The sequence below is a fragment of the Bombina bombina genome, chromosome 1, assembly GCF_027579735.1.
Source record: "Bombina bombina isolate aBomBom1 chromosome 1, aBomBom1.pri, whole genome shotgun sequence".
NCBI lineage: Eukaryota > Metazoa > Chordata > Amphibia > Anura > Bombinatoridae > Bombina > Bombina bombina.
Window position 1 is genome coordinate 1306120664 of NC_069499.1, and position 12526 is coordinate 1306133189.

Genomic DNA, 12526 nt, shown 5'->3' on the forward strand with positions numbered 1-12526 from the left:
TTTTTTATTGGTGGATGAATTTATCCACCAATCAGCAAGAACAACCCATGTTGTTCACTGAAAATGGGCTGGCATCTAAACTTACATTCTTGCATTTCAAATAAAGATACCAAGAGAATAAAGACAATTTGATAATAGGAGTAAATTAGAAAGTTGCTTAAAATGTCATGCTCTATCTGAAAACATTTGGGTTCAGTGTCCCTTTAAAGGGACAGTCAACACCAGAATTTTTGTTGTTTAAGAAGATAGATAATCCCTTTATTACCAATTCCCCAGTTTTGCATAACTAGCACAGTTATAATAATACACCGTTTACCTTTGTGATTACCTTGTATATAAGCCTCTTCAAACTGCCCCCTTATTTCAGTTCTTTTGACAGACTTGCATATTAGCCAATCAGTGCTGACTCCTAGGTTACTCCATGTGCGTGAGCTCAATGTTATCTATATGGCACACATGAACTAATGCCCTCTACTGGTGAAAAACTGTCAAAATGCATTTATATAAGAGGTGGCCTTTAAGGTCTAAGAAATTAGCACATAAGCCTACCTAGGTTTAGCTTTTAAAGTGAATGTAAATTTTGATGTTTAAGTGCCCGGTTTTTAAAACTTTGATTAAAAACAGGGGCACTTTAATTCATCAAAATTTACATTTCACTCCTGTTGTGACAAAAAACTTACCTTTTAAACTTCACAGCAGCTGCTGCTTCCTCCGGTCTCACAAGCCATTTCTGATGTCAGAAATGATTGATAGGTCATCCTCCAATCACAGATTCCCCCCCGGGGGATTCAGTGTCTGATTCACTGCTGTGATTGGAGGAAGCCAGATACCTAATTTTAGACCCAGGAAGAGGCTTTGCAATGGGTGGAGGAAGCTGGAGCTGCTGTGAAGATTAAAAAGTAAGTTTATTTTCACAACAGGAGTGAAATGAAAATATTGATGAATTAAAGTGCCTCTGTTTTTAATCAAAGTTTTAAAAACCGGGCACTTTAGCATCAAAATTTACATTCACTTTAACTAAGAATACCAAGAAAACAAAGCAATGTTGATGATAAAAGTAAATTGGAAAGTTGATTAAAATGACATGCCCTAACTGAATCATGAAAGTTTTTTTGGACTGAACTGTCCCTTTAAAGTGATGGTAAACCCTCCCCTTTATAAAAACAGATTGGGAATGTTAGTGATTTTTTAGATGGAGTTTCATTCATCAGTTGTAATGAAGTTGCTTTATAACTTACTTTTTAATATAGATATAAAATTCAAATACCCAGCGCTTCGCTGCCCACTTAAAAGTAATTTTTTCTGTGAGCTAAAAGTCTGAATTGTTGTCCAATCAGCGCTCTCCCCATATGACACTTTTGTTGTAGCTATAGTGCTGATTTGAGAACAATTCAAACCTTTTAGCTCACAGAAAAAATTACTTTTGAAATGGGCGGCAGAGCACTGGTATTTTAATTTTATTTCTATATTAAAAAGTAAGTTATAACTCATCTTCGTACAACTGTTGAATGAAACTTAATCTAAAATATCACTAACATTCTGGATCTGATTTTAAAAAGGGAGAGTTTACCATCACTTTAATCTGTAAAACCACAATGTTCTTTATTGTAGCAAGACTCAATTATATACTCCTGTCTCCCAGTCTTTTGTAAAGAAAGAAGTCTGCTACTCAAATTGATCATTACCTTTCTTGATTCAAACAAGCCATTCTTTAGTTTTTCTCCTTTCAGTATTTTTAAAGTATTTTTGTCACAGATTTTCACTCACTATGCTATCCTCTTTTCCACACGAGCTTTCATATTTATAAATACATAGCCATCCTTTGTTGGATTCTCTGTCTGTCTGAGTTTTCCACTGACTGAGGGAGTGTGTTTTATTTATAAACCAAGGATGCCCAAAAGGTAGCTCATGGTCTACCATCGCTGACTAAGAGATCATAAGAATGTTGTGTGATTTCCTTTATGTCTCCACAGCGAATAGATTATGTGCCCTAAAGGTTTAAAAAAATGTCAGGCACAATACATCACACAGAAGTAGCTTTTTACATTTTAAGTCCTGGAATTTTGAAATCCATGTCTGATAATTACTCTTGGTTTATTCCTTGCATTTAAGCACACTTTAAAACCATCTGTGTATTCTGGCATTAGTAGCTCACATTTATGGATTTTATAAATAGCCTCTGTGTGACTTTAGTGTTTATCATAATGGTGTCCAAGTTTTTGGAGCTCTGGGCCAAGTGTTTTTTTTTAACTTACATGCCTTAAAGGGCCATGAAAACCACATTTTCTTTTATGATTTAGACAGATAATGTGATTTTTAACAACTTTCCAATTTACTTCTATTATCTAATTTTGTTTTGTTCTCTTGATATTATTTCTTGAAAAGGATACATAGGTAGGCTCAGGAGCTGCTGATTGGTGGCTGGCTGCACATATATGCCTCATGTTATTGACTCCCAGCTAGCTCCCAGTAGTGCATTGCTGCTTTTTCAGCAACGGATACCAAAAGAATAAAGCAAACTAGATAATTGAAGTAAATTTTAAATGTGTTTAAAATTGTACGTTCTATCCGAATCATGAAAGAAAGTTTTGGGGTTTCAAGTCCCTTTAAGGGCCAGAAACATTAAAAGTCAATGTAACTCACAATACATCCAGTCTATGCACCACTCATTACCAGATTCTTTATCTCTAACGTTTAAAAAAATAAAATAAATTAGTTAATCTTAGCCTTCACTTTAGCTCCCATACTTATGCAAAAATCTTCCTGTTTTTAATCAGTATCAAAATTCCTGTTTTGAAACAAATTCCCTAATAGTTATTAATGGAGCTAAAAAAAAAAAAAAAAAGTGAAAATCTGGCAAAAGACATTTTTAATTCATTTGGAATTCTGAGCTTTTCTTTCTTTATGTGATTGTGTTTTTCTTTCAGTTCTCATGCCATAACAGCAGATGTGTCTGTGTCTGAGACTGCTAAGGCTGCAGAGTTCTTCCTTGCAGATGGTTTAATATTAACAGGAGTAGCTACAGGACAGGAAGCTGATCCTCAAGATCTCAAAGGTAAAATAATTGCACTGAATATTTTTTTGTTAAAGGTAGGAAGTGCACTCACTTCCCAGGACCTATTTAATAGACACAGCACCCGGCTGAAATTGAGCCCAATGTTAAGCTAAAAGTCATTTCTCTTGTTAAGTGTAGTCAGTCCACGGGTCATCCATTACTTATGGAATATATCTCTTCCTAACAGGAAGCTGCAAGAGGATCACCCAGCAGAGCTGCTACATAGCTCCTCCCCTCACATGTCATATTCAGTCATTCTCTTGCAGCCTAACTAGATAGGTCGCTGTGAGAGGTCTGTGGTGTTTTTTTAACTTAGTTTATTTCTACAATCAAAAGTTTGTTATTTTAAATGGCACCGGAGTGTGCTGTTTATTCTCAGGCAGCATTAGAAGAAGAATCTGCCTGCGTTTTCTATGATCTTAGCAGACGTAACTAAGATCCACTGGCTGTTCTCATCTGAGGAGTGAGGTAACTTCAGAGAAGGAGAATAGCATGCAGGGCCCCCCTGCAAACGAGGTATGTGCAGTAAATTATTTTTCTGAGGAATGGAATTGACTGAGAAAATACTGCTGATACCAATGTAAAGTAAGTTCAGCCTTAAATGCAGTGATAGCGACTGGTATTAGGCTGATGAGTGTGTGTACACTGAATGTATTTTTCTAAGGAATGGAACTGACTCTGAAAATACTGTTAATACTGAAATAATGTATGAGCCTTAACTGCAGTAAAAGCGACTGGTAGCAGGCTTATTAATAACAATTCATAACTTTTCAAATGTATGTTTAAAACGTTTACTGGCATGTTAATCGTTTTTTGTGAGGTACTTGGTGATAAAACTTATTGGGGCATGATTTTTACCACATGGCCATCTTTGTTTTCTGCATAGAAGCAGTTTTCTGAGCTTCCCCACTGTTGTAATATGAGTGGGAGGGGCCTATTTTAGTGCTTTTTTTGCGCAGTAAAAATTCAGTCACAATCTGTCTACTTCATCCTCCATGATCCAGATCGTCTCTAGAGAGCTCAGGGGTCTTCAAAATTCATTTTGAGGGAGGTAATCAGTCACAGCAGACCTGTGACAGTGTGTTTTGACTGTGAGAAAAACGTTAATTATTAAATTGTTAATCCGTTTTTGGGTATTAAGGGGTTAATCATCCATTTGCTGGTGGGTGCAATCCTTTGCTAACTTAATACATTTACTGTGAAAAATTGGTTGCTATAACTATTTTGGTTCATTGTTATTTCAACTGTGACAGCTTTTTGTGCTTCTTAAAGGCACAGTAGCGTTTTTTATATTGCTTGTAAATTTATTTAGAAAAGTATTTCCAAGCTTGCTAGTCTCATTGCTAGTCTGTTTAAACATGTCTGACACAGATGAATCTCTTTGTTCACTATGTTTAAAGGCCAATGTGGAGCCCAATAGAAATTTATGTACTAATTGCATTGATGCTACTTTAAATAAAAGTCAATCTTTACATGTAAAGAAATTATCACCAGACAACGAGGGGGAAGTTATGCCGACTAACTCTCCTCACGTGTCAGTACCTTCGCCTCCCGCTCAGGAGGTGCGTGATTTTGTGGCGCCAAGTACATCAGGGAGGCCCTTACAAATCACTTTGCAAGACATGGCTACTGTTATGACAGAAGTATTATCTAAATTGCCAGAATTAAGAGGCAAGCGCGATAGCTCTGGGTTAAGGACAGAGCGCGCGGATGAGGTGAGAGCCATGTCAGATACTGCGTCACAGTTTGCAGAACGTGAAGACGGAGAGCTTCATTCTGTGGGTGACGGATCTGATCCAGGGAGACTGGATTCAGAGATTTCTAATTTTAAATTTAAGCTTGAGAACCTCCGCATATTGCTAGGGGAGGTATTAGCGGCTCTGAATGATTGTAACACGGTTGCAATTCCAGAAAAATTATGTAGGTTGGATAGATACTATGCGGTACTGGTGTGTACTGACGTGTTTCCTATACCTAAAAGGCTTACAGAGATTATTAGCAAGGAGTGGGATAGACCTGGTGTGCCCTTTTCCCCTCCTCCCATATTTAGGAAAATGTTTCCTATAGATGCCACCACACAAGACTTATGGCAGACGGTCCCTAAGGTGGAGGGAGCAGTTTCTACTTTAGCTAAGCGTACCACTATCCCGGTAGAGGATAGTTGTGCCTTTTCAGATCCAATGGATAAGAAATTAGAGGGTTTGTTCAACAAGGTTTTATCTTACAGCCCCTTGCATGCATTGCGCCTGTCACTGCTGCGGCAGCATTCTGGTTTGAGTCTCTGGAAGAGGCCATTCGCACAGCTCCATTGGATGAAATTATGAACAAGCTTAAAGCACTTAAGCTAGCTAACGCATTTGTTTCTGATGCCGTCGTACATTTAACCAAACTTACGGCTAAGAACTCAGGATTCGCCATCCAAGCGCGCAGAGCGCTATGGCTTAAATCCTGGTCAGCTGACGTGACTTCTAAATCTAAATTGCTTAATATTCCTTTCAAAGGGCAGACCTTATTCGGGCCCGGCTTGAAAGAAATTATAGCTGACATTACGGGAGGTAAGGGCCATGCTCTACCTCAGGACAGGGCCAAATCAAAGGCCAAACAGTCTAATTTTCGTGCCTTTCGTAACTTCAAGGCTGGAGCAGCATCAACTTCCTCCGCTCCAAAACAGGAAGGAGCTGTTGCTCGTTACAGGCAGGGCTGGAAAGTTAACCAGTCCTGGAACAAGGGCAAGCAGGCCAAGAAACCTGCTGCTGCCCCCAAGACAGCATGAAGAGAGAGCCCCCTATCCGGAAACGGATCTAGTGGGGGGCAGACTTTCTCTCTTCGCCCAGGCTTGGGCAAGAGATGTCCAGGATCCCTGGGCGTTGGAGATCATATCTCAGGGATATCTCCTGGACTTCAAAACTTCTCCTCCACGAGGGAGATTTCATCTTTCAAGGTTATCAGCAAACCAAATAAAGAAAGAGGCGTTTCTACGCTGTGTACAAGACCTTTTACTAATGGACGGAACACGGGCAGGGATTCTATTCAAATCTATTTGTGGTTCCCAAGAAAGAGGGAACCTTCAGACCAATCTTGGACTTAAAAATCCTAAACAAATTTCTAAGAGTTCCATCATTCAAAATGGAAACTATTCGAACCATCCTTCCCATGATCCAAGAGGGTCAGTACATGACCACAGTGGATTTAAAGGATGCCTACCTTCACATACCGATTCACAAGGATCATTATCGGTACCTAAGATTTGCTTTCCTAGACAGGCATTACCAGTTTGTAGCTCTTCCCTTCGGATTAGCTACGGCTCCAAGAATCTTTACAAAAGTTCTGGGCTCACTTCTGGCGGTACTAAGACCGCGAGGCGGTGACTCCGTACCTAGACGACATTCTGATACAAGCGTCAAGTTTTCAAACTGCCAAGTCTCATACAGAGATAGTTCTGGCATTTCTGAGGTCGCATGGGTGGAAGGTGAACGTGGAAAAGAGTTCTCTATTACCACTTACAAGAGTTCCCTTTCTAGGGACTCTTATAGATTCTGTAGAGATGAAAATTTACCTGACAGAGGCCAGGTTATCAAAACTTCTAAATGCTTGCCGTGTCCTTCATTCCATTCCACACCCGTCAGTAGCTCAGTGCATGGAAGTAATCGGCTTAATGGTAGCGGCAATGGACATAGTACCATTTGCGCGCCTGCATCTCAGACCGCTGCAATTGTGCATGCTAAGTCAGTGGAACGGGGATTACTCAGATTTGTCCCCCCTACTAAGTCTGGATCAAGAGACCAGAGATTCTCTTCTATGGTGGCTCTCTCGGCCACATCTGTCCAAGGGGATGACCTTTCGCAGGCCAGATTGGACGATTGTAACAACAGACGCCAGCCTTCTAGGCTGGGGCGCAGTCTGGAACTCCCTGAAAGCTCAGGGATTATGGACTCAGGAGGAGAAACTCCTCCCAATAAATATTCTGGAATTAAGAGCAATATTCAATGCTCTCCTAGTTTGGCCTCAGTTAGCAACTCTGAGGTTCATCAGATTTCAGTCGGACAACATCACGACTGTGGCTTACATCAACCATCAAGGGGGAACCAGAAGTTCCCTAGCGATGTTGGAAGTCTCAAAGATAATTCGCTGGGCAGAGTCTCACTCTTGCCACCTGTCAGCGATTTACATCCCAGGCGTAGAGAACTGGGAGGCGGATTTTCTAAGTCGCCAGACTTTTCATCCGGGGGAGTGGGAACGTCATCCGGAGGTCTTTGCTCAACTGATTCTTCGTTGGGGCAAACCAGATCTGGATCTCATGGCGTCTCGCCAGAACGCCAAGCTTCCTTGTTACGGATCCAGGTCCAGGGACCCGGGAGCGGTGCTGATAGATGCTCTGACAGCCCCTTGGGTCTTCAACATGGCTTATGTGTTTCCACCATTCCCGATGCTTCCTCGTTTGATTGCCAAGATCAAACAGGAGAGAGCTTCGGTGATTCTGATAGCGCCTGCGTGGCCACGCAGGACCTGGTATGCAGACCTAGTGGACATGTCGTCCTGTCCACCATGGTCTCTGCCTCTGAGACAGGACCTTCTAATTCAGGGTCCTTTCAAACATCCAAATCTAATTTCTCTGAGGCTGACTGCATGGAGATTGAACGCTTGATTCTATCAAAGCGTGGCTTCTCGGAGTCGGTTGATACCTTAATACAGGCTAGGAAGCCTGTTACCAGAAAAATTTACCATAAGATATGGCGTAAATATTTATATTGGTGCGAATCCAAGAGTTACTCATGGAGTAAGGTTAGGATTCCTAGGATATTGTCCTTTCTACAAGAGGGTTTAGAAAAGGACTTATCTGCTAGTTCGTTAAAGGGACAGATTTCTGCTCTGTCTATTCTTCTACACAAACGTCTGGCTGAAGTTCCAGATGTTCAGGCTTTTTGTCAGGCTTTAACTAGGATTAAGCCTGTGTTTAAGACTGTTGCTCCGCCGTGGAGCTTAAACTTAGTTCTTAATGTTCTTCAAGGCGTTCCATTTGAACCCCTTCATTCCATTGATATCAAGCTGTTATCCTGGAAGGTTTTGTTTTTGATGGCTATTTCCTCGGCTCGAAGAGTCTCTGAGTTATCTGCCTTACATTGTGATTCTCCTTATCTGATTTTTCATTCAGACAAGGTAGTTCTGCGTACTAAACCTGGGTTCTTACCTAAGGTAGTTACTAACAGGAATATCAATCAAGAGATTGTTGTTCCATCACTGTGTCCTAACCCTTCTTCAAAGAAGGAACGACTTTTGCATAATTTGGACGTAGTCCGTGCCCTGAAGTTCTATTTGCAGGCAACTAAAGATTTTCGTCAAACTTCTTCCCTGTTTGTCGTTTACTCTGGACAGAGAAGAGGTCAAAAGGCTTCGGCTACCTCTCTCTCTTTTTGGCTTCGTAGCATAATACGTTTAGCCTATGAGACTGCTGGACAGCAGCCTCCTGAAAGGATTACAGCTCATTCTACTAGAGCTGTGGCTTCCACCTGGGCCTTTAAAAATGAGGCCTCTGTTGAACAGATTTGCAAGGCTGCGACTTGGTCTTCGCTTCACACCTTTTCAAAATTTTACAAATTTGACACTTTTGCTTCTTCGGAGGCTATTTTTGGGAGAAAGGTACTTCAGGCAGTGGTTCCTTCTGTTTAATGTTCCTGCCTTGTCCCTCCCTTCATCCGTGTACTTTAGCTTTGGTATTCGTATTCCATAAGTAATGGATGACCCGTGGACTGACTACACTTAACAAGAGAAAACATAATTTATGCTTACCTGATAAATTTATTTCTCTTGTAGTGTAGTCAGTCCACGGCCCGCCCTGTCTTTAAGGCAGACCTAAATTTTAATTAAACTCCAGTCACCACTGCACCCTATGGTTTCTCCTTTCTCGTCTGCTTTGGTCGAATGACTGAATATGACATGTGAGGGGAGGAGCTATGTAGCAGCTCTGCTGGGTGATCCTCTTGCAGCTTCCTGTTAGGAAGAGATATATTCCATAAGTAATGGATGACCCGTGGACTGACTACACTACAAGAGAAATAAATTTATCAGGTAAGCATAAATTATGTTTTTTCTCTGTTGCACAAATTGATATATATATATATATACAGTGGGGCAAAAAAGTATTTAGTCAACCACCAATTGTGCAAGTTCTCCCACTTAAGAAGATGAGAGAGGCCTGTAATTTTCATCATAGTTATACCTCAACTATGAGAGACAAAATGTGGAAACAAATCCAGACAATCACATTGTCTGATTTGGAAAGAATTTATTTGCAAATGATGGTGGAAAATAAGTATTTGGTCAATATCAAAAGTTCATCTCAATACTTTGTTATATATCCTTTGTTGGCAATGACAGAGGTCAAACGTTTTCTGTAAATCTTCACAAGGTTGTCACACACTGTTGCTGGTATGTTGGCCCATTCCTGCATGCAGATCTCCTCTAGAGCAGTGATGTTTTGGGGCTGTCGCTGGGCAACACGGACTTTAAACTCCCTCCAAAGGTTTTCTATTGGGTTGAGATCTGGAGACTGGCTAGGCCACTCCAGGACCTTGAAATGCTTCTTACGAAGCCACTCCTTCGTTGCCCGGGCAGTGTGTTTGGGATCATTGTCATGCTGAAAGACCCAGCCACGTTTCATCTTCAATGCCCTTGCAGATGGAAGGAGGTTTGCACTCAAAATCTCACGATACATGGCCCCATTCATTCTTACATGTACACGGATCATTCGTCCTGTTCCCTTTGCAGAGAAACAGCCCCAAAGCATGATGTTGCCACCCCCATGCTTCACAGTAGGTATGGTGTTCTTTTTTTGCAACTCAGCATTCTCTCTCCTCCAAACACGACGAGTTGTGTTTCTACCAAACAGTTCTACTTTGGTTTCATCTGACCATATGACATTCTCCCAATCCTCTTCTGGATCATCCAAATGCTCTCTAGCATACTTCAGACGGGCCCGGACATGTACTGGCTTAAGCAGGGGGACACGTCTGGCACTGCAAGATCTGAGTCCCTGGCGGCGGCTGGTCCCAGCTCCCTGCAGGTCATTCACTAGGTCCCCCGTGTGGTTCTGGGATGTTTGCACACCGTTCTTGTGATCATTTTGACCCCACAGGGTGAGATCTTGCATGGAGCCCCAGATCAAGGGAGATTATCAGTGGTCTTGTATGTCTTCCATTTTCTAATTTTTGCTCCCACAGTTGATGTCTTCACACCAAGCTGCTTGCCTATTGCAGATTCAGTCTTCCCAGCCTGGTGCAGGTCTACAATTTTGTTTCTGGTGTCCTTGACAGCTCTTTGGTCTTCACCATAGTGGAGTTTGGAGTGTGACTGTTTGAGGTTGTGGACAGGTGTCTTTTATACTGATAATAAGTTCAAACAGGTGCCATTAATACAGGTAATGAGTGGAGGACAGAGGAGCCTCTTAAAGAAGAAGATACAGGTCTGTGAGAGCCAGAAATTTTGCTTGTTTGTAGGTGACCAAATACTTATTTTCCACCATGATATGCAAATAAATTATTTCCAAATCAGACAATGTGATTGTCTGGATTTGTTTCAACATTTTGAGGCCTAGTTATCAACGTGTCTACTTCCCTGCCTTCGCCGACCCAATACGCCCGTCTAAGCTCGCCTACCATCGCTGCCGCGGACCTGAATAATCTCGCCAAAGTTATTAAAAAAGCTGTCAAAAAGCCACGCACCAAGTACGGGGCGATGAGCAGCGGACTGTGATAGTTATCACTCATCCGATCTTGCTGCTCTTCGACTTTTCTACAGCTTTATTGATAAGCTGTCACTAAGCACCCACACTAAACTACACTGTTCTACCCCCTATACTGGCGCCCCCGAAGCCCCCCCGCAACTAAATAAATTTATTAACCCCTAAACCGCTACTCCTAGACCCCGCTGCAACTATAATAAATGTATTAACCCCTTAACCGCCGCTCCTGGAGCCCACCGCCACCTACATTATACCTAGTAACCCCTATCCTGCCCACCACCTATAATACATTTTTTAACCCCTATCCTGCCGATCCCGGACCCTGCCGCAACGAAATAAATTGTTCAACCCCTAAACCGCCGCTCCCGGACCCCGCCGCCACCTATATTAAACTTATTAACCCCTAATCTGCCCCCTACACCGTCGCCACCTATAATAAATATTTTAACCCCTATCCAGCCCCCCTACATCGCCGCCACTAAAATAAAATTATTAACCCCTAAACCTAAGTCTAACCCTAACAACCCCCCTAACTTAAATATTAATTAAATACATATAAATATTATAACTCTTATTAACTAAATTAATCCTATTTAAAACTAAATACTTACCTTTAAAATAAACCCTAATATAGCTACAATATTACTAATAATTATATTGTAGCTATTTTAGGATTTATTTTTATTTTACAGGCAAATTTAAATTTATTTTAACTAGGTACAAAAGCTATTAAATAGTTATTAACTATTTAATAGCTACCTAGTTAAAATAAAGACAAATTTGCCTGTAAAATAAATCCTAACCAAAGTTACAATTACACCTAACACTACACTATCATTAAATAAATTATTCCTATTTAAACTAAATACTTACCTGTAAAATAAACCCTAAGATAGCTACAATGTAATTAATAATTACATTATAGCTATTTTAGGATTTATATTTATTTTACAGGTAACTTTGTATTTATTTTAGCTAGTTAGAATAGTTATTAAATAGTTATTAACTATTTATTAACTACCTAGCTAAAAGAAATACAAAATTACCTGTAAAATAAATCCTAACCTAAGTTACAATTAAACCTAACACTACACTATCATTAAATTAATTAAATAAATTAGCTACAAATAACTACAATTAAATACAATTAAATAAACTAACTAAAGTACAAAAAATAGAAAAACTAAGTTACAAAAATAAAAAAATAAAAAGTTACAAACATTTAAAAAATATTACAACAATTTTAAGCTACTTACACCTAATCTAAGCCCCCTAATAAAATAACAAAGCCCCCCAAAATAAAAAAATGCCTTACCCTATTCTACATTAAAAAGTTACCAGCTCTATTACCTTACCAGCCCTTAAAAGGGCCTTTTGCGGGGCATGCTCCAAAGTATTCAGCTCTTTTGCCTGTAAAAAAAAAATACAACCCCCCCAACATTAAAACCCACCACCCACATACCCCTACTCTAACTTAAACCCCCCTTAAATAAACCTAACACTACCCTCCTGAAGATCATCCTACCTTTAGCCGTCTTCAGCCAGCCGACCACCGATGGAACAGAAGAGGACAAAGTCTTCCATCCGATTGAAGTCATCATCCAGGCAACGTCTTCAAACTTCATCCATCCGGAGCGGAGCCATCTTCAGACGAGCCGACGTGGAGCCATCTTCTTCTACTGAGGACACTTCCTACGAATGACGGTTCCTTTAAGTGGCGTCATCCAAGATGG

The 12526-nt window shown here is 40.6% G+C and overlaps 1 protein-coding gene across 1 annotated transcript in view; it reads left to right on the forward strand.

Moving 5' to 3' along the window:
- The window catches only part of LOC128648883 (uncharacterized protein F13E9.13, mitochondrial-like), a 93301-nt gene that overhangs the window by 44618 nt on the left and 36157 nt on the right, over positions 1-12526 (forward strand). The window contains 1 exon segment of the mRNA XM_053701813.1: positions 2928-3055. Coding sequence (XP_053557788.1) covers positions 2928-3055 — 128 coding nt within the window.